General features: G+C 41.0%; 1 protein-coding gene and 1 long non-coding RNA gene across 2 annotated transcripts in view; one reads left to right on the top strand and one right to left on the bottom strand.

The window, feature by feature from the left end:
* The window catches only part of LOC114661354 (excitatory amino acid transporter 2-like), a 500,553-nt gene that overhangs the window by 47,818 nt on the left and 430,629 nt on the right, over positions 1–22,106 (bottom strand). The window contains exon 9 of the mRNA XM_051933547.1: positions 3,612–3,846. Within this exon, the coding sequence (XP_051789507.1) occupies positions 3,612–3,846 (235 nt within the window). The remainder of the gene's footprint in view (positions 1–3,611; positions 3,847–22,106) is intronic.
* Positions 1–22,106, top strand: part of LOC127529587 (uncharacterized) — an 84,290-nt gene that overhangs the window by 15,586 nt on the left and 46,598 nt on the right. The gene's annotated exons all lie outside the window — the stretch shown is intronic.

Below are 22,106 nucleotides of genomic sequence, written 5' to 3'. Positions count from 1 at the left end.
AAAATCACTAAACAAGACACCATCCAGATGCGCAGTCTGTAAAAATCTGAAACAAACCCCACTGGAAAAGGCATTTGCGTTTAAGTTGTCATTTAGTTCTGCACATGCCCAAAATAGAACAGTCTGTGGCAACTGTCATATGTCACCTGGAGGAAGGACGGACCGGGAGAGTGGCACTATTCTTCCCTGGGCGCCTGGACGGTGTGTTTTTGAACATCTGAAGTTGAAGTTGTGTCTGTCTGTGGCCAGGCTATCTTTTACAATCTGTACAGTGTTTTTGAAAACAATGGCTTTCGAAAACTCATTAATACACTAGAACCAGGCTACTTTTTACCAACACACAAATATTTCAGTGAAGTGGCTATCCCAAACCTGAATGCAGATGTGAAACACAGAATCACAAATTCACTTAAGTCGCCAGAGAGAGTTGCCCTAACTTGTGATTGCTGGACATCCAGAGCAATAGATTTGTACCTGACAATTACTTCTCACTATATCAACAATGACTGGAATCTCCTGTCTGATGACGGTGACTGGAACAGACAAGGACAGTTGAACAATGCCACACAGTGAGTAATATGGCTGATATGTTGTCTGAGGCAATACAAGAATGGAAGTTAACAAAGACTCAGCCATCATAAGAGATAATGCTGCGAATATAGTTTGTGCTGTTGGATTGATGGAGTGGCTGCACATTAGATGTTTTGCACACACTGTTAATTTAAGTAGCTCTCAAAACACCAGCCGTTGCATGCTTGCTTGGCAGTGTGAGATGAGCTACCATCATTTTTTCATCATAGTGCTATGGCAATCAACAAGCTGAAAGAGAAGCAGAGAATACTGCAGCTGCCTGCGTATGAGCTGGTAATCAAGGTGGTTACAATAACAACAATAACAATACGCCGGAGATGTTGTAACGCTTCCTAGAGCAGCAACCAGCAGTCTCAGCAGTTCTGCTGTCCCCTGAAGTGCTCAGGAATTAAAGCGATCTTTGCACTCTGAGAGAGGTTGACATAACATGTAGCATCAGCATTAGATCCTCACTTCAAGGCCCTTCCTTTATTTTCCGATGAGGCATATGATGAGATATTCTGTAGACTGATGACTGAAGCCACTGGTCCACAGCAAATGGAGGCATCTAATGTACTGTAAGATATACAAGAATAGAAATAACTGTTTTTTCCTGTACATTGCAGTATTTGAATATAAATTCTAAGCAGACTTTTTTTTCCTTTGTGTTTCTCAATATTAAATAACTGAATTCCTTAGTGAGTTCCCAACTGATTTTCAAATTAAGTTTATTCCTAAATATTTTCAACAAAAAAATTTGATAGTGATGGATCTGAGGAAACTGCGAAAGTACAGCAGGAAGACAATTCCCTTGGAGCTTTTGAAGTGGATGATGTCCCTACTGCCCCAAAGAGGGTAAAAAAAAAGTTCTGTTTCTGCATTGATGGCTCTCCTTGGGCCAACCTACACACCAAAAGCTACGGTATCACAAAAAACACCAGCTTAAAAGGCACAGGAAGAAGTGGACAGATACAGAAAAGTGCAACCTGTTCCACTCTGTGAAAATCCATGGTTTTCATGGTGGAAGGTGCATGCAGGTAAATATCCCCTTCTGGTTCGTCAAGCAAAGTGACACTTCTGGGTGGGGTTTCTCAACTGCTGATGATATTGTTACTGCACAAAGAAGCTGTCTCAAGCCACAACATGTAGATCAGCACCTTTCCTTGCTGAAAAATCTTACAATCCCAGAGAAGTGAGATAGTAGTCAGGAGCTTAGTGACAGTATACAGTGTCCACTTGAGAGATTTTACAAGACTGTTTACAAGACATGGTTTCTTGCCCTGTTTTCAAAGAAGAGACTTTTTTCAGTTTCCGATTTTTGGTTATTTACATACTAATATATGGATGTTTATATCTTAATCATTTCACTGTATTTATTTTATTTAGTATGTAACCCATCGCATGTTAAATAAAAAAAAATCATTAATGCAGCTGCATTAGGTCAATTTTTTACATTTTTTTAAGAATGTACCAGGTTATAGTATTCCTTGTACAATTTGCAATTAGCTCTCTTAGAATCCTTTCCTATCCATGCCAAATAGGTATTGTAAATAAAATACCCCCAACAACATCAATATTGAATTAGATCAAATTAGACTGGAAATTAGATTTATTTGGAATTGGAATTAAATCAGTTCAAATAAACAGTATCAATTCCCAGCCCTAGTCTGGCAAATAAAAATTTAAAAAAAGCTCCAGGAGATTATTAATCATCCACCTAAATTTATTGAGGCTGATATAGATAATTTAGTAAGTGTGTATCAAATAACAATGCTAAAGAAACTGGAAGTAATCTCAACTGATGACAAGCATCCATTACATCTAGAACTTAACTTCAGTAAATCAGGAACAACAGTCACTTTGAAAACTCACACAAATCACTCCAAAAATTCCTTTCTTCCTAGTGCCATACGACTATTTAATATGGAATATGGAAGACAATGATACAGGTTTGATCTGTATCCTGTAACCATTTTTTTGGTAAATATGGACTATCAATACTGCCTTACTTCACCTGTCTTCTCTCTATTTATTGCTTTTATTTCTTTATGTCTATTATTTGATGATACTGAGAAGGCAAATTTCATGTTTTCTTGTGTAAACATGACTAAATAAAGAAACCTTGAAAGAATCGATAAGGTGTATTAATTAGGTTTCTTTTATTTTGAATTGTCTGGTAATATGAAATATGATTGCACCAAAATTGTTTATATATATCAGTTACTAAAACATCTCAATGCTTTAAGAAGTTAATTTTTGTTAGTTCTGTTTTCAGACATTTTTACTGGAAATATTTTATTTAACTTATATTAAATTATGACATTATTATTTAATAAATAAGGCTGTGCAGACATTTGAATATAAAAATAAAATCTTACTAAAAATCAGCTTCTGTTGATGTTATTGGCAAATTTAGGTCAAACCATGTTAGGTCTTTTTCATTTTTAGTAAGATCTTGTAACAAATAATATTTAAGTGAAAAAAGATGAATAACACTTAAGCAAAATAATTAAAAATAAATTTATCCAATTTTCATAGTAATAGAATAAATTCAATAGTGGAATGCCTTAAAACAAGTAACACAGTCACACTTCACCCTGTCAGAGAACATGTACTTCAGTCTTATGGCCTGGAGCGTAAAATCTGGTCTTTTAATAATTCTCAGCCTCTAAAGAGCAAAAAGTCTAAATTCACCTACTTAGGACATAGTGCTGAGTCCTGTTAGGCAGGAATTGGCTCTGGCATGATGTGACTTCTTTGTTTTTCAGAAGCCTGTTAGCAGGCACCAACTACAATTAAACGGATTTCTGCTTCTTGTTGTTGCCATTCTTTTCACACTAGCAATGTAAAGTCGTAAATTTTTAGTCTCTTTTTAGGTGTTTACTGAGTTCTACCACTATGTTATGGCATACTGTTGCCAACTTTGATTCTGGAAACCACTTCCTAACTAAGCACTAACTATATACTGTATATATTTTTAATGGCTAAGCAACTAATTATTTGATTTGAAGAATACCAGAAGCTTCTCTACATAACCTTACCTCATATTCCTCTGTAGGCAGTGAGCTATATGCAGGGTGGCCACGCCCCTCCACTTTGTGATTACTCTTTTCATCGGACCTTGGAGACACTGGAGGATGCAGTTTGATAGTGTCCAACTGGTTTAACTCTAACTGTTGAGCATCAAGAAATTCCAATTCAGCTCGTGAAAGATGGTCAACAATTCCAGCTCCAAATGAGTCTCCAACCACATTAATGGATGTACGCATACGATCTCTAGAAGAAGATAATAATTAAAGAATAGAGATTAAATCGATTCTTTGTTTATCCTTACATAGAATTTATTTATAACAATCTCACACCTAAGCCAAGGAAAGACTTTACTGTTGATATGAATCATTGATTTTACATTTACACATTCAGTCCATATTTAGTTCTGCCATTCTGTCACTTTCTAATAGCCTACATACCAGAATGCTGAATGTAAAGCCAACAATAGGCACTGCTGAGTATTGGTTCCTGATTTTGCACAGACCTACTGTTTTAACGTGTGTCCCAAGTAATCACAATTTGAAATCAGTGTATTAAAAAATGAATGGTGTCACACAGGTGCGCTTGGGGGACAGTTTATAGGTTTAAATAGTGTTATTCGTCAGCCAGACCAGGAGTTGGCTCTCTCACCTGATCCTCTCTTCTCTTGTTCCTCTGCAGTTCAGCCAAAGGGTCCTGCCTCTCAATAACATCACCACCGGCCCACCCACTGTTGACATCACTTCCTACAAACCCTGATGACATAATTTCCGGTATCCAGAATCCACCTTCCTACTACATCAGTTCCAGTTCTGGCCACCCTGACTCCACCTCTTCCTCCTATCCACCATATTTATAGAGCTGACTTAACCTGTTAGTCAGTTCAGTTGTGAACTCCGCTTATGTAAAGACTTGTTTAATTTGTTTTGCTGATTTTTGGCCATCTCCAAAACATTTTTGTCTGCTGCCTAATTTTTGACCACAATGGATAAATGAGTAACACTGGTGCCATTATAACCATTTACTCTATATTATCCTCCTTGGCCCTGTACTGTGTTCAATTGACCCCAACCTCAAATACCTATTGAAAGATTTTTTCCTGTTGAAAGAGTTATACATGCTAAAATTTTACAGCACAGTGGACAGAGAGTTAAAGAGTTGAACTGATAATATTATAGTAAGTACGTATTTAAATACTTACCTAGTTTAACATGGGATCTGAAATTGGCAATGAATATCACTGTACACATTGGCAATACTGCAGCTACTACTACTATTACTACTACTATACCTTACAAAAAAGACTGGGGACTACTTGTAGTCTCATCACTGCCATCATTGCATAAGTAAATAAATTAATTTAACTAATTAGTTGTTCAGTTATGTAGTATACTGTAGAGTATAAGTTAAAACAGACTATCATTAAGCTGTTCAGTACCAAATACAAATGCCTGTAGAAAATGGTGTGCAGTTTAGGGACTGCAGAGCTGTTATATACATTAGAATGAATGAATGGGAATAAGAAGTGTGGATTACAGTGGTTAGAATAAAAATTATTTTTCAACAAAAACACAGGGACAACAGAGGAGAGTTTCTATAGGGTAAATATATGCAAATGGTTGTTAAACACTGAGCCTTACCTTAGAGATCTTAAATGTTGACTATTTAATATTTTGGAAACTTTACATTAATTACAAATTTGATGGAGTAGCTACAACTGTATGTTAGAGTAAAAGACCTATTTTTATCTAAACTGTTTTCATGTAGGTTGTGAAGGTCATTGTTATAATGAGGCAAAAGGAAACCAATAAAAAACTGCAGGTAAAAATGTGAAAATATTGGGTGATTGTAATCTATCAAGCAAAAGGAATAAAGGTATATAAAACACAAGCAGTGCATTCTAAAACTTAATTTTTTATATTACACAGAATTGACTTCATGGAAGTAGAATTTCAAAAATTTCATTATTGCACTGTATAAAATATCAGAGTCATATTGTTTTTTATAATTTTTTTTCCTCAGGGTGTATTGTAATAAAAATAATTCTTTGCATTTATATAGCGCTTTTCTCACTACTCACAGTGCTCAGCAAATTGCAGGTTAAGGGCCTTGCTCAAGGGGCCCAACAGAGCAGTGTCTCTTTTGGCATTTATAGGATTCGAACCTGCAACCTTCTGATTGCCAGTGCAGATCCCTAGCCTCAGAGCCACCACTCCACCTAAGTTATACATATATTTATACATATATATATATATATATAATATATATATATATATATATATATATATATAATATATATATATAATATAACACACACTAGCAAAATACCCGCGCTTCGCAGCGGAGAAGTAGTGTGTTAAAGAGGTTATGTAAACATATATATACATATCTACATATTCACATATCTACATATACATATATATACATATACATATCCACATATACATATATATATATAAATACAAATTTACACATCTACATATATATATATATATATATATATATATATACATATGTACATATATATACACATATATATATACATATGCACATATATATATATATATATATATATATGCACATATATATATATATATATATATATATATGCACATATATATATATATGCACATATATGTGCATTATATATATTATATATATATATATATATATATATATATATATATATATAAATATAGACATACATATATACATACATACATACATACATACATTCACATGGCGTGTGGTTTGTTTATTTGACAGCATGTAGATCGGGGGTAATTACATTCACGGCATTCATAGTTTGAATCACAATCTGATTGTATGGGTGGTTACCTACCAGGTAACGCTTATGGTTGGCCAGCAAGTCAGGTAACATCAGCCACGGTGCCTTCAGTTGTGAGAAGCAGATCATAGAATGGTTGAAAATAGTTTACTGTCAAATAATGCAAAGAGTACACGACACGTGTTTCCCCCTTATTCTTAGCTCATCAGGCGTACACACTCACTGCACTCGCTTACGGTAATCGAACCTCGGACGTCAGCGCTAGAGGGGCTTCGCAGCGGTGAAGTATTGCTTTTAAATTTAATTAAGAAGAAAAGAAAACCTTTTTAAATTGAGGGAAAATATACCAATAACAATTTGTTAAGGATCTGTTTTTTTGTGAAGCTGCCTTTACACAGCCTGTCCGCTGTTTTATAAACGAACGCCATATAAGGCCGTCCTTTCTCCTTCACATTCAGTTCACATGATTACGTGGGAGGCGTGATGACGCGATACGCAACCCCGCCTCCCACGGCCAGCGAGCTACAGTCCATTATAGTATATGGACAAAAAACAGGTTCCAGTTATGACCGTTACGCTTTGAATTTCGAAATGAAACCTGCCTAACTTTTGTAAGTAAGCTATAAGGAATGAGCCTGCCAAATTTCAGCCTTCCACGTACACGGGAAGTTGGAGAATTAGTGATGAGTGAGTGAGTGCTTTGCCTTTTATTAGTATAGATATATATATATATATAGTATAGTATATACAGGGGTGTGCAAAAGAAGGTTTACAGTTGTGAGTTTGCTGGAATAACCTGGATGTCTTTTTCCATACGAACAACTGTAAACCTACTTTTGCTGACCCCGCAAAGGGTAATGTGAACTCAGAGGAAGAAGGTCATGTAGCCGGGACAGGTGGGCAAAGGAAGGTTTACATCTGCCTCGCATCTTACATGACCTTCTGCCTCTAAGCCTACTTGAACCTCTGTACCTGACTTAACATTTTTTCCAGCCCCTGTAGCAAACTACATGACCCTCTGCTCGCCTCAGCTACACGACCCTCTGCCTCCCAGCTGGCATGACCCTTTGCCCTCCCCGGCTACATGACTTCTGCTACTCCATTGCGCCCCATACCCACTCCTGTCTCTTTTAAGTTACATGAACCTCTGCCTTTTTGACTATTAAGCCCATCACTGCCTTTAAATCAGAATTCAGGATCTTCACAGCCCCAGGCCAGAGGCAAACGGGCATCTGGTGATGTACATGCCAGGCTAGTCACGTGTGCAAAGGCCCCAGGCCATCTTCTGGGCATGTAGGTGGCGTGGGTGTGGAAGAGGAAAGGGAAGGGAAAGGGGATAAAAGCTTGGCTCGAAGGCTGAATTGCAATAGATCGCAGTGAGGGAGCTGCTCTGCTACCTACCACAGCCGACCCAGAATCGGGTCATCTACGAATGTTTTAGCACGAACATGCAGTGTGAAAGAGGAAGAGGGAGCAGCTGCTCATCCAGGCCAGTCCCCATCACGAATACCTCTCCAAGCCCGCCCCCCCCCCCCCCCAACCCCCCCCCCCCCCCCCCCCACTCCCCCACAGGGTATCGTTACATTTAGGAGGGATTTTGACCTTAGAGACATTCAGTCAAAATCCCGCAGATGGTATCTTCACACCATTGGCTCCTCAGCCAAGCACATACACCAAATGTCTGAACCTGCAGTTCCTCTCATACTGAGCAGAATTGCTATTGCAACAACACCATCATCAGTAGGGTAAAACTAACCTATTTCACAACAGTCTAAACTCAGCTCACATTCCCTATTAGTGGGTGAACAATCCAATGCTTAGTGAATTCTGCTTCACAATGATGGGAAAAGCCAACATCAAAGGATCAAAAAGCGACATCACTATGAAGGCTTGGACACCAGAAGCCAGTTATCTCCTGTGGTAACTTTTATGACACCTCCTCCTTGAAACCCAAAATGCAAGAAGGGATCATGAGGTCCCACTTTCACTGTCTGTACTCATACTGAAAATCAAGATCAAGCGAGCTTCTGCCCTTCTGCTCCACAGGAGGTTTGTGGCCTCCCTGAGCTCACCTTAGGACATCTCTGTTACGTTTTGACAGGTGTACCGCCCAAGTCAAACTCCCCACCAGCCACTGTTCCCAGAGCAGGTCATGCCCAAAGGTGGCTCGGGCGCTTGACGCCAGAAGGTAGAGCTCCCCCCTCCTCGCCTCACCAGATGACTGAAAAAACGGCAAGAGTAGGCGGGAGGCCTCCCACTTATTTATTTTTATTTCTTTTCATAATGCCAAACTAGAGTCAAGCTCAACAGGGTCTTCTTTCTCCACTAATTCTGCCAAGTTCCCTTCCCTTGGCTGTGGTTTCACTAGACAGGAGGGGGGGGAAGGGCAATGTGGTAGGTAGGTTAATCCCTCTGCCCAAGGAAAAAGCAAGCTTGCAGCTGGGGGGAGCAGCAACACTGGCAGCGGGTGCCACCGGCCACCTTCACCCCCTGGCTCTTCCCTGTTGACTCAGAGTTGGGACTCTGAGCCCAAGAAGGGAGTTTGGGCCCATGCTTGAAGCTGGGAAGGTGGTCTTTTGTACACCACATTTTCTGTGCCCAGGTAGGAGCAGGCAGAGATTTGCCGCTGGGTTCTTCCCTCTTCACCTCGCCGTTACTGAGGGAATCCTAGTTAGTTTCTTTTCCTCCGCATAGTAGTATGCTTAAATTCAGTGGGTCATCATGTCTGAGCTCTCCTCCGGGAGCATGCAGAGGTCGTGGGGATGACCAGTTCCAATGTCCTTCTCACTGATCAGCCCCCTTCTCAGCCCAGGGAAGTGAGGGTAACATCACTGCACCACATGTCTGCTCTTTTGGGGGACTGAGGGCCTGGGTCTGGGCGGGTGCCCAGGAGGGTAGTGGCTGCCACCTGGGCATCTAACAGTCCACATGTCCGGTTGCGCCCCGGGGAGGACCCCACCCCCATCACCTCTCATCGGCCCCCAGACTCTCCAGAGAGAGAGAGAGAGAGGAGTGGACCCAAAAGGTTGGGGCTCCCTGTCATGGGAGGCATCGCTAATGATGAATTTTACTTCCTCCAGATAGTCAAGTTCGATCGTCTTCTCGGCGTTCCATCAGAGGCCGCGAGCGACGATGGCAGGGTCAGTCCGAAGACCTCACCAAACCATTCATCGGTGGTAGTGACGGGGTGGTGTGTACAAAGAGCAGGGACTTAATCAGTGCAAGCTTATGACCCACACTTACTGGGAATTCCTCGTTCATTGGGGAACAATTGCAAGCCCCAATCCCCATCACAAATGGGATTCAACTGCTTACCCACACCTCTCAGTGCCAGGTAGACACACGTTGATCCATTTAGTGTAGCACACGTGCAGCCCCAGACATATAAGGGCAACACAGACCTGTTATTGCTCAATCTCACATGGGCTGAAAGCCACTTCTCCCTCTAAGAAGTTGGATGTCGACTGCTTGGGGGGTCACGTAACTATTTAGCAGGAGGGAGTCTCGTTCATTATCGGAATTAACCAGACAAATCGCTCCACCAACAAAGAATGGCCATGCACCACTACGCATAGAATCAAGAAAGAGCTATTAATCTGTCAATCCTCTCCGTGTCTGGGCCGGGTGAGGTTTCCCATGTTAAGTTTAAATTAAGCTGCAGGCTCCACTCCTGGTGGTGCCCTTCCATCAAGTCCATTAATTTTCAGCATTGCAACCATACTCCCCCCGGAACCCAAAGACTTTGGTTTCCCGGTTGGGTGCTCGGTGGGTCGCTGGGAAGAATTGGTCAGAACTACGACGGTATCAGAGCGCCTTTGAACCTTCGACTTTCATTCTTGATTAATGAAAACATTCTAGGCAAATTCTTTCACTCTCGCTTGTCTTGCGCCAGTCCAAGAATTTCACTTCTAGCGGCGCAATATGAATGCCCATGGCAGTCCCTCTTAATCATGGCCCGAGTTCAGGAAACCCACAAAATACAACCGGAGCCCTATTCCATTATTCCTTGCTGAAATATTTAGATGGAGGAGCCTGCTTGGAGCACTAATTGTTTCAAAGTAAATGCTTCGGACACCGCGGAACACTCAGTCAAGAGCATCAAGGGGGCACAGAGTGGCAGGGGCTAGGACAGGTGGTAGCTAGCCTCACGGTGGACCACCAGCTCAATCCCAAGATCCAACTACGAGCTTTTTAAATGTAGCAACTTTAATATACACTATTGGAGCTGGAACTACTGCAGCTGCTGGCACCAGACTTGCCTTTCAATGGATCCTTTTGCAAGAATTTAAAGTACGCTCATTCCAATTACAGGATCTAAAACAGGCCCCTGCATTGTCATTTTTCATCACTACCTCCTGAACCAGGAGTGGGTAATTTGCGCACTTGCTGCCTTCCTTGGATGTGGGTAGCTGTTTCTCAGGCTTCCTCTTTGCAATCAAAACTCTGATTCCCTGTTACTTGTGGTCACCATGGTGGACAAAGAAAGAACCATCGACAGTTGATGGGGGAGACATTTGAATGAGTCGTTGCAGCCGCAAAGGGTGTGTGATCAGTCTGTGGTTTTCTACAGTCACCAAAGCTGGCTGGGTGCGAGGACCTGGGTGGATTTTTGGTCTGATAAATGCACGCATCCTTCTCATTTGCATGTATTAGCTCTAGAATTACCACAGTTATCCAAATAATGTGGAGTGATCAAAGGGACCATAACTGATGTAATGAGCCATTTACAGTTTCACTGTCACTTCCGTGTGGCACTTTGACATGCATCGCTTATTATCTAAGACAAACATATGTTACTGGCAGGATCAACAAGGTAGGGCGGTCAGAACTCACTTCCAACAGATGTATGCTGGGCTGTTTGAGGGTCCAGCTGGGTTCCCATGAGATATTCATCGTCAGACCTCCAAGGTGGGAGGTCTTGAGACCAGGGGCTTCGTGTATAAACGGTGCGTACGCACAAAAATGTTGCGTACTCTCATTTCCACGCTCACATCACGATGTATAAAAACTAAACTTGCCGTAAAGCTACACACATTTTCAAGCTAGCTCAATCCCTTGCATACGCAAGTTCTCTGCTTGGTTTTGCAAACTGGCAAAACCCAGTGTCAAAGCAGTGCTACTGTTCCTGTGTGGTTTCCCTTAAGTTTTTAGATTCACATCCTTGACGCGGCTTTATCAAATGCACTGAAATTAACCACATATCATTTATTAGTTTAAGGCATCTCATTGTAATCAACCCATAAGCATATAATGGTGCACCGAATGGCCAAACTATTCTAAATCACTGCTTTAGTGTTGTTATTCCCAGTGCACCACTGAGTACAAAACCCACTGTATCTGAGTGGGGAATCACAGCTGTACAGCAGCTGATCGGATTATCGGTATACAGAAACTTGCACACGCTGCCCAGCCATGCGCACAATCTATTTGAACTGTTCCCATACTTCAGAGCCATTTCTTGTAGGGACACGCGATTCGGAAACAGTTTCATCCCAAGTGCTCTAAACGCACTCAATCATAGCACAGTGCTAGCGATGAGCTGGCGCCCCGTTCAGGGATTGTTCTTCCTGCCTCGCACTGTATGCTTTCTGGGATTGGCATGACCCTGGATAGATAGATGGATGGAATAATTAAACATGTACTATGAAGATATTTCAGTGTTTCATGAAAGTTTTGAAGAATCAGCATTCTAAGCTTACAGATGACTTGGCATCTATTACAGAGCTGATTTTGTGATGATTGGTTACTTGGAGAAAGAAAAGGAAGGACAGGAATAGGTTAGTATGTTTGAGAGAGACAGTACTGCTGCAGTAAATTATTTCATTGAAGGTCATGCACGGGCACAGCAAGCATCTTGCGGGAGCAGGTACAATCTCTAGACAGGGTGCCAGTTCATTGTTATTACTGCGCCACCATGTTCTCATGTTTAATACATGCTTTATTTCCTATCATTATGAAAATGATATCAAGTATACATCTTAATATTTAAATTGTTCAGAGAGCTGTAATATCATTAATGTAATGTATTGTGTGTTCAGTTGGTGGAAGAGAAAGCCTGTTTAAGAAGCATGTAGTGATTTCACACACACAGAGCACATAATGAACACATAGAAAGAAGCATTTAATGTGCTACTTTAGTTAAGATGGGATCTGAGAAACTAGTAAATTAAACGATTTTAAGATGAAGTTTATGACGTTCTACTTTGATGACAAAATAAAGTACATGATTAAAGTGGAAATTTCAAGATTAAAGTTGACATTTGGACATTTTTTTCAACTGTGTCCCTATTCCCTATTTTGTTTTTCTTTTCTCTGTACCCTAATATGCTTCCATATGACACTCAGACGGTGGACTACGACTCGCCTTTTCACGGTGACTTTTGGACACTTTGCAACTTTCTGAACTTGAATTTTTGAGTTTCTCCGCAACTCTGTTACTCGATCAACTTCCTTTGGTTGTTAATACTTACTGCTTTTTATGGTGTATAAAATCTGTACATTTTTGTTTAATTTTCCATTATATTTTGGTCAAGATAAAACAACAGATGAACTACATTTAAGACAAATCAAAGCAGGTTTTCATACACCTCACTTTTAAAATAGCTGTTTCCAACATTGAAAGGAAGACATTCTGGTGGCTCAATTACTTTACAGCCTGGGAAAGGAAGACTAAGCTGACACCTCAGGCTATTGATTACTTTATGGATGGACATCTGGGACAACAATTTGGTTTATAGCCTGGGAAAGGAAGACTGAGGCAATATCAAAGAACTTTATTATCTGGGAAAGAGTTTGAGCAAAATTCATCAATCACATTGACAGCCAGCCAACCAGGTGCATGTGTTGTGAAACCAAGGCATGACATTTCATAATAATTATGCCTTGGTTTGAAAGGAGAAAGAAGGAGAAGAAAGTAAGGACGTAAGAAAGGAGAAGAAGAGAAAACGGACGAAGACGGCACTGGTCGTCATACAAGGCATCATGAACATCGATTGCTAAATAAAGTGTCTCCCTGGGACATTCATCCTTGTCAACTGTAACTTTTTCGTAAGCTTTTCCTAAAGACTATATATATTCAGACTTTCCTATCAGTACCTATTTTCAAGTATTCTTTGTTCCAGTGGTATTATTATTATTCTTGTAATAAATACCATGCTGCTTTTAACTTTCTATGCTTTGTCTTAATGTCTAGAGTGATTGAATTAATAAGTTAGATTTCTTTGAGCACCAAATGTACCAAGATTTTTTGCCATTATATCTGTGCTGCGAGGTTTATAAGGCTGAGAGTGAGGGCGCCACTCAATAGAAGGGACAGTATGAGAAGAAGAAGGTATTCTTGGCTGATAAATGGCCTATAGTCAAGAGTGCTGAGTCTTTGTATGTTTAAATGTATTCTTGTAGACCAAAAGTAATATTTAGGTCTGAGATATCACTAAAACATCGTATGTTGTTCGTGTCGATAATAAGTAAATCTCTTGAAGTGCTGAGTGACAGGCTGTGTTATTCCTAAAGCACTTATGTGGTTTAAAGTGTTAAGGGTTAATCAGTGTGTGTGTGTCATTCATGGGCCACTGTTATGGTTAGTGTCTGTGTGTGTGTGTGTTTATCTATGTGTGTGTGTTCATCTTAAAAGTGCAACAGTAGACCAACCCGATAACGAACTTGACAAGAACACTTACCCTTGAGAAACAGGTAAAGGGCAAGTAAGAAAGTACAGAAGGATAATACATTTTTTGGCACTGCAGCAGTGTTAACGGAGTAATCATGTGTTGCATTTTTGTGTGTTTGGTTACATTTTTCAAAGACAGGGATGGATCGTCCACAGGCGAGTATGCTGTAATCGCATGCTGGCATACAGCCGGCACATGTCAGCGTGCATCAACAGCATTTCTAAAGTTTTTTAGGTGAACGGTAGAATCAGCTGTTACAGCTGTGTTTTCTCTACTAAAAACGGAGGCAGCAGCAGTAGCCGCAACAGCAACGTTAACATCAACGTTAAACAGAGCAGCAGCAATAGAGAGAGTCGAATCGGAGGCTGTTGTGCTTTCCTCGAGGAGGGCGGAGTCAGCCGCAGCAGCTGCGCTAGTCATAGACGCAGATAAGCCGTCTCTGCATAAAGTGGAGGCAAAGGCGGCTAAAATAGAAAACATACACTTGTCTGCTGGTCAGACAGGTTGTGTATTGTTAATTATTGTGTAACCCCCTTGCAACAACCTTCCGTTATCGGTATGCAAGGTCCTGAGCTCTTTTATAATGGTGTCGCCACCTCTATGGTGGGAAGATACACTATCACCCACCTTCACCCTTATAATCAATAATCAAATCAGTTACTCCAATATATAAACAAAACTCTCTTTACTAAATTGAAAGTGAGACAGTTTTTTTTTTAAATTGATAATTTACAATATATACACTATACATAAAATACAAGCAGTAACTTATTTATAACCCGATATATATATTTTGGTCCCAACACTATTGGTGAGCTCACCTGGACATATTTCCAGTCAATGAATATTACTCACTCCGTTGGGGGCCCCAAACGTAGCTCGGGTGCGTAGTGGCCAAATAAACGCAACAGAAACTGGCCACTTTAAAACAAATAAACAAAAAAAACACACCGACCTTGTTTTGTATATTCTTCCTTCTCCTTCTTTCTCAACCACTCTCTTTACTCATTGATCACCATTTCTGCATTTGTGTCCTGCCTGCCATCTTTCTCTTTATCCAACAACTCTTTGTTTTATCCGCTTGCTACCTTTAGTCCTTCTTTCTTTCTCTCTCTCTGTCTTGTATCGGCGTTTTGCTTCAACTGCGACTCTCTTTTTTCGTTCTGTCAGTCTTGCTTCGGCGTTTTGCCTGAACAGTCACTCCTTCTCGTTCTTTCTCCGTCTTGCTTCGGCGTGCTGCCTAAAACTCTCTTTCTTCTGGTCTCGGCATTTTGCCTGACACTTTCTTTCTTTTGGCCTCGGCGTTTTGCCTGAAACTCTTTCTTTCTTCTCGCTTCGGTGTTTTGCCTGAAGCTCTCTTTTCCTTTTTCTTTCTCTCTCACCACTCCCGTCTTCTCCTCTTCGTACCGTGACTCTTCCAAACTATCTTACATCTCTTGTTTAACTATCTTACAATGGCGTCTCCCCCCCGACCAATCCGAGGACTAGTGATGGGCCGCTCGATACTCAGGTTTTGACACTGTGTCGAGCTTTCGAAGCACCGCTTCGAGGCTTGCTTCAAATGCGCCCGTCACGTGATTTTGAGTCACGCTTGCGTAATGACGTCATTGATATCTGCGCAGTCAGCAGTCGATTTGGTCATTCACTAGGCTGTTAAAGCGCTTTGGCTCAAAGCGTAAAATCAGTTGTTCTTGTTACAGCGATAAGGTTCGCTAACCCGAGATCAAATCCTAATTTAGGCTCGCATATGTTGAAATAAGGATTTTGTATAAAACAGTTAAGTAGTCACTTGTCTGAAAGTTAATAAATATATTTTGGAGACATTATGAACGATTTACATGGGGCACCTATTTCCTTCGCTTCACTAAAGCCGACGTGGTCATTACACCAGTATATGCGCAAGACACTCTCATTAAACGTTTTTACTATTCAGTGATTCCCAGATCTGTAGCTGATTTGTATTACTGATTTCCAAAAAGCAATGTGAGTAAAAGCGTGTGCTGCATAACTAATCACAACTGTCTTCTGCAATTTTAGGAAAGCTTCGGGAGTTCTGCGTTAATGAGACAAAAGGTTGTAAAGAAACTTTGCGAATTCATCCAGAGGTGAACATAAAGATCACTCAAGTACTGACAAGAAGGAGCAGCTGGATAAGCACATCTGGAGCCAAACTTTCAAAATAGCACCTGACTTTGTCAGCAACATCCTTTCCTTCTGAATGCATCTTATCAAAGGCTGCGCCGGGGGATAAATAAGTAATCTTCCGAACTGCAGCTCAACGGAGTAAATCATTGATGTAAATAAAATTATTGAAAGACTAAGCTTTTGTCGTTTCTGTATTCTTAAACCATCTTCCAGTCCCACAATCCCCCGCAGTCACTGTCACATTTAACGTTCCCTGCTCGTCACCTGTCGTGTCACCCAAAGTATCAACACTCAGTGTCATTCAAGGCTTTACCACCCTTCCTTTCATAGACATAAAATAAGACACACATTCCCTCTACATATGTGTCCAATAATAATAGTAAACTGGCAGGAACGAGAAAAAGCACAAGATGGGAATATTAATGACAAGAGCCTCGACATCAGGGTGAGGATGTGCCTTGTCACCCATTACGTGAGGTCGTCTGGCACCCTTCAGTTGCACTGGCACACCTTACACTCTGGGGCAATTGCATTGGAGAATACCGACAATGTACACCTTCAGAAGTGGAATAAATCGACTGTATAAGTAGAACATTTCAGATAAACTATGAATTTTGTTAATCATAAACAATGCAACATAACTATTATATGTGTTGTTACTTTTTATTTATTCTCACCAAACGTTACATATCTACATGGGAAATGAACATGGGTAATATGTTTATAATCATTCTCACTAAAATACACTATCAAAATATATTAATGAGCAAACTGAGACACATTGGCCTTTAGGAAATATAAAAAAGCGTATGCGCTGTCATTTAGGACAGAACGCATTGTTAACTTGACGCACTCTCTACTGATGCGATGTCACGAAAAAAAAAGAAACAGCACAGTCCGTGCAAACTCTTCGCCTCCTTGGTTTTTGACCTTATGATTGTCAACATCAAATCAATAAAGTCATTTTAAGATGATGACAAGTCTGCTATAGTCAGTTCAATGAACGCTCCTTTTAAAAAAATTGCTTATACCGAATATAAATCAGAATCTCAATGATGCGGGACTCCGAGTAGTAACGAATAATATATGACACTGAGAAATTGTAATTCCTAATAACGAGAACAAGTAAAAACTACGATTTCCTAAAACGGACACTGTAAATGTAGGCCTTTCAATAAATAATTTAGGAGACTTGTGTGTGCATTTCAATACCAATTTAAGAACTACGTAGGCTACCTGTTGTACTATAAACGCTACCTCAAGCAGCACTTAACAGTAAATAGTCTAACAGGACAATGACTGACTGTACGAAGATGCTGCGCCGCTACAATAAAGGGGTCACACTGTCATTCTGCATGTTTAGAAGGCGCTGATTGGCTGAAACTGTTTATAGCGAATTGTCTTAAATTGGTAGTGCCGTATAGCGATCAGAAACGAAAAGACACATTTAGGCATGCTGGACAGTAGTTTGTTTTTCTACAATACAAATTCAGTACGACACCAGGGTCTCCAAACACACAAATATGAAGCTTATTACGTTTTACAGTGAAACTCTTTACATACACAATATAATTAGGGACGTGTGCCCCCTGCCCATCTACGGCGGCCCAATCTTCCCTCGACAGCTCGATTCGCTCACTATCCGTCCAAGCTGGAAATATTGTTAAATGGAGGAATTGGAAAAAACCTTTAACAAGTGGAGGATCGACGAAGCGAACCGCTAATGTTTTTACCGAGAGACAGTTGCGATACCATTGATCCACCTAATCAAGATAATCAACGAGCTTCGCACAACTGAACTACTACTACTGTTCTTACTGCGGCGGATGTGGAAATATGTTGTTTGACATATGCACGTTAAATTGGTTTAATTGACACGAGAGTATCATTGTTGTATTCTCCTAATGAAGACAAAAAAATTATATTTATAGATGTATACTATATGACGTACGGTTTTGAACAAAATTAAGCGTTCCATAAAAAGGTTGCACGATTTACCTAATCTTTTTATATATATAAAGTTGATATATGACAATATATCTTTGACACTATGTATCAGACAAAGGAAATCACAGCAAACCACAAGAACAATAATTACTTCTCAGCAACTACCTGAATTGTAGTTTAACTATATTAAGTGAAGTGTGTAATGTCAATACGAATTACAAAATATAACTAGAGTTAAGTGTCAGATAGACTCTCAAAATATAGAGGTCAATGCCTTTGAGTGTGCTGAGGCTTCACAAAGATTCAGTAACCATGTTTGCTCGAGACTTCGAAGCCCTATCATGATCCAATCTCCGTACTACGCATGTCTGAGGCTTCAGAGCTCCGTCATGAGCTCAGTACTACGCATGTCTGAGGCTTCAGAGCTCCGTCATGAGCTCAGTACTTCGCATGTCTGAGGCTTCAAATCCCAGTTTGAAGCCCGTCATGGCGCAATCTCAGTAGTACTACGCATGTCTGAGGCTTCGAATCCCCGTTCGAAGCCCGTCATGACGCAATCTCATTAGTACTATGCATGTCTGAGGCTTCAAATCTGCTCGAGGCTTCGAAGCCTCAGTTACCCCAGTGCGCATGTCTGAGGCTTCGAATCTGCTCGACGCTTCGAAGCCTCAGTTAACCCAGTGCGCATGTCCGAGGCTTCGAATCTGCTCGACGCTTCGAAGCCTCAGTTAACCCAGTGCGCATGTCCGAGGCTTCGAATCTGCTCGACGCTTCAAAGCCTCAGTTAACCCAGTGCGCATGTCTGAGACTTCGGCGCCACGTCATGAGCTCAGTACTACGCATGTCTGAGGCTTCAAATCCCCGTTTGAAGCCCGTCATGACGCAATCTCAGTAGTACTACTCATGTCTGAGGCTTCAAATCCCCGTTCGAAGCCCGTCATGACGCAATCTCAGTAGTACTACGCATGTCTGAGGCTTCAAATCTGTTCGAGGCTTCGAAGCCTCAGTTAACCTAGTGCGCATGTCAGAGGCTTCGGTGTCCCGTCACGATCTCAGTACTCAGCATGTCTGAGGCTTCGGCACCCCATCAGGATGCAATCTCAGTACTACGCATGTCTGCTCATTGCTTCGAACCGCAATGCATGGGGGCGGGACATTTCCATTTCTCATGTCAGCTTACTGCTTTGACCCGAGAGTTAGGAAGTTATATTAATTACATTACACTGCATATTCCACCACCAGGTTACAAAATTTCAACAGAGTTGTGATTGGTGAAACAAATCTTTCTGGATCATCAACACAACTGAAATTATTGTGCAGTACATTACTTAGTGTCAAAATATAAAATGACAAATTTTGCATATAAAAATGCTGACTATTAGAATGCATAAGAACAGCTGTACTAATATGGTTCAAAACACTTCCTTCACCATAATACTCTGGCTGTTCTCATAAATATTCCAGTCTCTGTGTTGCACTGCCTCACTTCTATAGTGAACAGTGTTATGCGTGTATTCACTGAATATAGAAATCAACATATATATGATTGTACCGCTACTTCGCGGTTCACTTTTCGCGGATTCACGACTTCGCGGGTTTTTAAATACAAGTGATTGCCCGCCTATCGCGGAAGTTATGTTCCAGACCCATCAGCAACAGGAGAAAATCCGCGATATAGAAAGACCATATAAATAAACATTTTTATAGTTTTAAGCCTTAAAATACCCATCCCACATGCTTTAAACACATGTAAACTTATAAAACACACTTTGTTAACACATATGATATGTGAATGTCGGGCTAAGGATATGAGTAACATCTCACTATTATAAAACATTTTAACTTCACGCAAGACAAGACAGTGAGACAGGAAAATTGGTGATGTACAGGCTTTTAAATTATTGACACGCAGAGCGACAAGCAGCACAAAGCCAGCACAAAGTCCACTTCTCCCTAGCGTTCATTCTGCTCCCCACCCCCTTGACAATGCGAAGTGGCAGGAGCGTATTGCGCTTCTGGGGAGGGGGGGGTTTGAGCGAAGGTGCGTTCAGCTCTCTCTCTCACACACACACACACACACACACACACACACACACACACACACACTCCTCCTCCTTCCAAACGCGCAGAGCGACAAGCAGGCATTCTGGCAGAAGCAGCACAAAGTCCATTTCTGCTCAGCGTGAGTTCAGCTGCCCCCCTTCACAAAGCGAGTGCAGACACATTGACGTCTGATCGCTGCGTGCAGTGTGCAGTGTTGGTCTGAGGTGTTTAAGAATGTAGAAAGTGTTTAAGAGCATAGGAAGTGTTTATAAGAGCGTGGGAAAGGTTAACAAGAGAGTGAGAAAGGTTTATAAGAGTATGGGAAGGGTTTATAAAGCCTTAAAATATGTATAGATAATTAAATAAATATAGGTCATACTTCGCGGATTTTCACCTATTGTGGGGGGGGGGGGGGGGGGGGGTGGGGGGGGGGCTCTGGAACGTAACCCCCACGATAGGTGAAAATATATGTATATATATATATATATATTTGCAGCTGGAGATCCACAAAGGGAGAAAAAATGTATCATGTATCATAAAGTAGTTTTTATTAATGAGCTTTCAACCCCTGCCAGGGGTCCTTCATCAGAGGATAATGCTTAGACTTGCAAGAATCAAAGGCAATATATAGCAAAACATTATGTGGATGGGGGGTGGCTAAATCAGTGTGATTGGGGGGGGGGGGTATTGGGTGTACAGTTTATTTATTATGAACATGTTTTTTCTTCTGTGTCCTCACAGGTGGCGCAATGGTAGTGCTTCTGCTTTGCATTAAGGAGACTGTGGAAGATTGTGGGTTCGCTTCCCGGTTCCTCCCTGTGTGGATAGAGCTTTGAGTACTGAGAAAAGCGCTATATAAATGTAATGAATTATTATTAAGTTTACATATGCTGGATTTACGTCCAAGTGTCTGTTGATGGCGTTCTCATTTGATAGCCAAGATTCGGCCAGCTCTCTGCCACTTTTAGTACTGGCCTTAAATTTGACTTGTCCCAGTTAAATGTATGTCCTGTTGATTTAGTATGCGTGTAGATCAATGAAAGTGAGTCCTTTCTTCTGATGGCGTTGCGATGTTCCTGTATACGTGTTGCGATTCTTTTTGAAGTTTGTCCCTATGTATACTGCTGAGCAAGAACTGCGTGGAATACTATAAACTGCGTTTCGTGTTTCTGCTATCGATTTCTTGTTTTTAGCATTAAAGAGGACCGTGCGCAGATTGTTCGTGGGTTTGTGCACTATTCTGACACCTGACTTGGCCAGGATGCCCGCTGTACCTTCTGACACATTGTGGTGATAAGGGAGTGAGTGCCAGGTGGGGTGGGGGTTCTGATTCAGTTCAATTGTTTGCTGAGTTTTTTTGGCGTCTTCTGTGTAAGCTCCGATTAATGAATGTTTTTGAGTATCCGTTTGAAGTTATTCATTCATTTTTGTTTCCTTCGTATTACAGTGGGTGTGGACTCTTCTGAATAGAGTTTTAACACAGCTCCGTTTATGAGATACCGGGTGGTTGCTGGTGAAGTGTAATATCTTGTTTGATATTCTATTTGTTCTATTTACTGTGTTATATGTTGTTTTTATACTGTTTGCTACGATATCACTGTTTCTGTCCCTTCTCATAAATATTCCTTTTCTTCCTCAGGTTCATTATTACTGCTATAATTACTGCATTAATGTTCAATATGTCTGTCAGTCAGTCAGTCATTGTCCAACCTGCTATATCTAAATACACGGGTCACGGGGGTCTGCTGGACTCAATCCCAGCCAGCACAGAGCCCAAGGCAGGAACAAATCCCAGGCAGCCTGCCAGCCCACCGCAGGACACACACATACACCAAGCACACACTAGGGACATGTTAGGATCTCCAATGCACCTAACCTGCATGTCTTTGGACTGTGGGAAGAAACCGGAGCAC

This window comes from Erpetoichthys calabaricus, chromosome 11 (genome assembly GCF_900747795.2).
Source record: "Erpetoichthys calabaricus chromosome 11, fErpCal1.3, whole genome shotgun sequence".
NCBI lineage: Eukaryota > Metazoa > Chordata > Cladistia > Polypteriformes > Polypteridae > Erpetoichthys > Erpetoichthys calabaricus.
Note: the sequence above shows the minus strand (reverse complement) of the source record. Positions and strands in the feature narration are given on the sequence as shown.